General features: G+C 43.9%; 1 protein-coding gene across 1 annotated transcript; it reads right to left on the reverse strand.

Moving 5' to 3' along the window:
• Positions 1 to 1,770: 1,770 nt before the first annotated feature.
• Positions 1,771 to 2,226, reverse strand: LOC122431327 (adenylate kinase 2, mitochondrial-like). The gene has a single exon (XM_043452604.1). The coding sequence runs from the start codon at positions 2,224 to 2,226 to the stop codon at positions 1,771 to 1,773; it is 456 nt and encodes a 151-aa protein (XP_043308539.1).
• Positions 2,227 to 2,703: the final 477 nt, after the last annotated feature.

Genomic DNA, 2,703 nt, shown 5'->3' on the forward strand with positions numbered 1-2,703 from the left:
TATAACCAATGTTTTCATTAAATGATATGACAAAAACATCTGTCATGCCAGTAAATAAAGATCTATATTGTAGATACCTGGTTCATAGTTTGGCCATAATACTTTATCCATTCATATATAGATATACATTTAGTTTTCCCCTAGTTTTTTACTATTATAAAATTGACTTTTATTAACAATATACAGACACATATTTGTGTAAGTATCTGGTTATTGCCTCTAAATATATTCCAGGAAGTAGGGTTGCTGAATTGCTGCTGCTGCTGCTAAGTCACTTCAGTCGTGTCCGACTCTGTGTTACCCCATAGACGGCAGCCAATCAGGCTCCCCCGACCCTGGGATTCTCCAGGCAAGAACACTGGAGTGGGGTTGCCATTGTCTTCTCCGGTTGCTAAATTGAGGGATATATTATTTTAAATAACTTTGATACAGAAAATGTATACTCAACATAGCAACCAACAGAGAATGAAAGCATTTCCTTACACCCATTCTCTCTAGACTTTCTAATAGACTTTGTTGTTCTTTTCCAATACCTTTTTGAATATTTCAAAACCTTATTGGCGTTGAAGGGGATCAGAATATTCCACCCTCCAAAAAAATGCCATTTTGTCATAAGGATTATTTGAGTCCAAGGCAATTGAAAAACAGCAAACAGAAGCTTGCTGCCCTCCACCCTTCTGCCTGAAAGAAGGACATAAATTTCCCCTTATGAAGGTAATATACATTTCCATGTGTAAAAGTGTTCCCTCTCCCATATCAGGAAGACCTAATATAGCACTAAAATGAGTCTGTAGGACACCTCTTGCTAAACAACCCTTACTTACCATACATTTCCTAGTCGTCTTCCACAACTTATTGCTCTTTTTTTCTTTTTTTAACACAAACTTCTAGCACACTTTATTGATTTAGGGACCAAACAAGGCAGCATTTGGACAGTTAAGAAAATACCTCCTTGAAAAATGATACATCCCAGTGCTGTCAGTGATGTCAGTCACATGATTTGAGGATGAAAAGGACAGTCTTCAGATGATGTTGCTTAGGATACTTGCTCATTTGTTAAAAAGGGTCCTTTCGCACGACGTGGATGGAAGAAGGCAAGAGTGTAGGACTGTGATGTACACTGGGTGGTTGCTGTGAGCTTACCCACGAGGGCAGGTGGGCTGGCAAATCAGTGGTGAGCTGGAAGGGAGAGACACCAGCCTGTCCCACCTGATGCCAGGAAACTGGATTAGCTGAGCCACTGTCCCCAGGAACACACTCTGTGTCCCTTTCAAATGTGAAGATGACGTTTTGATCTCACGCTATGGGGACCCAGGGTTAGTAGTCAACTTCCACCCTGATCCAAGCTGCAAGGCAGCAGTGTGACTTCCCGCCCACCTGGGTTGGCAGGAGGCTCTGATAAAAGCTGAAGTCTTAGGGCATTGGCTTTGTGAAATATTGTCACCAGTCCAGAGTAAATGAAAATGTGATTCCTTAGAAATAATACTACATCTCTGTTTCTACCTATACCGTCCAGTTAGTGTTTTTAAAAATTAATTTTCCCCTTTGTCTATACGTTTTAAGACTCTGGCTTCATGTGAAAGAAATTGCTTCACCGCAGCACTGATGCTCTTCCCATCTTGCACCCTCCATCTTCTTCCCTCCAGCCTTACCCTGACCACCCTCCCCTCTGCCTAGCACCTATGGGCAGGGACCAGGCCATGCGGTGATGAGCAGCGATGTGGTCCTGCCTGGCCTTCTGTTTCTGCGATGTGGCTTTGGACAAGGCTGCTAGGATGCTGCAAAGAGGACATCATGGGTCTGGGATGCATGGATGGCAGAGCGGAGCCCCTTTACTGTCTTACTCCACCAGTGGGTGGTCTCAGTGTGGTAGGTCTTGGGGTGGATTTTCAAGGCTTTCTTATTATCATCTGATCGGCAGATCAAGGGTTCCTCTGATACCATCTTTCGTGGACGCCTTAAGGGGGTTGAACTCCTTGTGTAGGAATGGCCACTCTGGGGTCTTCCTGTGAGTCTCTGGATCAGCAGAGAGCCTGGGATGCTGAACTCAATCACAGAATCAAGCTTCTCTTTCCTCTTCTCCATGAGGTCACCAAGCCTTTCTGCCTGCCTCACAGTCTGAGGGAAGCCATCTAGAAGAATACCATTTCTACATGGAGAGATCTCCCAATTCTTCTCAATGAGCTCCGTGACCGTTTCATCACTTACCAGTTTTCCAGCATCCATAGTTGCCTTCAGCTTTTCTCCCAGTTCTGAGCCAGAAGACCCTTAGCATGTCCCCAGTAGCCAAATGGCAGACACAGAAGTTTTCAGTAGATTTGGGTGCCTGGAAACACTTGCTGGCTCCAGGTGGCCCAGGTACCTTGGGACACTCTTGAGTTGGTGCCGCCTCAGGCACGTCGGTGGCCTCCGAAGCCTCTCACTGCTTGTCCCGCACCCGTGTTGCTCTTTTTAAAATGATAGATAAGCCCTCAGTCTAACCACTTCTTTGGGTTTTCACTTCTTTTCTGTAGAGTCTCCATGTACATAAAATATGTATGCCTTTCTCCTCTTAAACTGTCTTTTGCCAGTTTAATTTGCATGTCTCAAATACAGAATCTAAAAGCATAGAGGAAAAGGTTCTCATTCCTTTTAGCATAAAATACCTTCTTGTGTATGGTGTCATAAAGTTGGAAACAGTATTAAAGTTGAAAAAATTTAAAC

Source organism: Cervus canadensis, chromosome 29, assembly GCF_019320065.1.
Source record: "Cervus canadensis isolate Bull #8, Minnesota chromosome 29, ASM1932006v1, whole genome shotgun sequence".
Lineage (NCBI taxonomy): Eukaryota > Metazoa > Chordata > Mammalia > Artiodactyla > Cervidae > Cervus > Cervus canadensis.

Bases quoted from the DNA above. Each gene is read 5' to 3' on its own strand.
- LOC122431327 (XM_043452604.1), bottom strand. From the start codon at position 2,226: ATGGATGCTGGAAAACTGGTAAGTGATGAAACGGTCACGGAGCTCATT.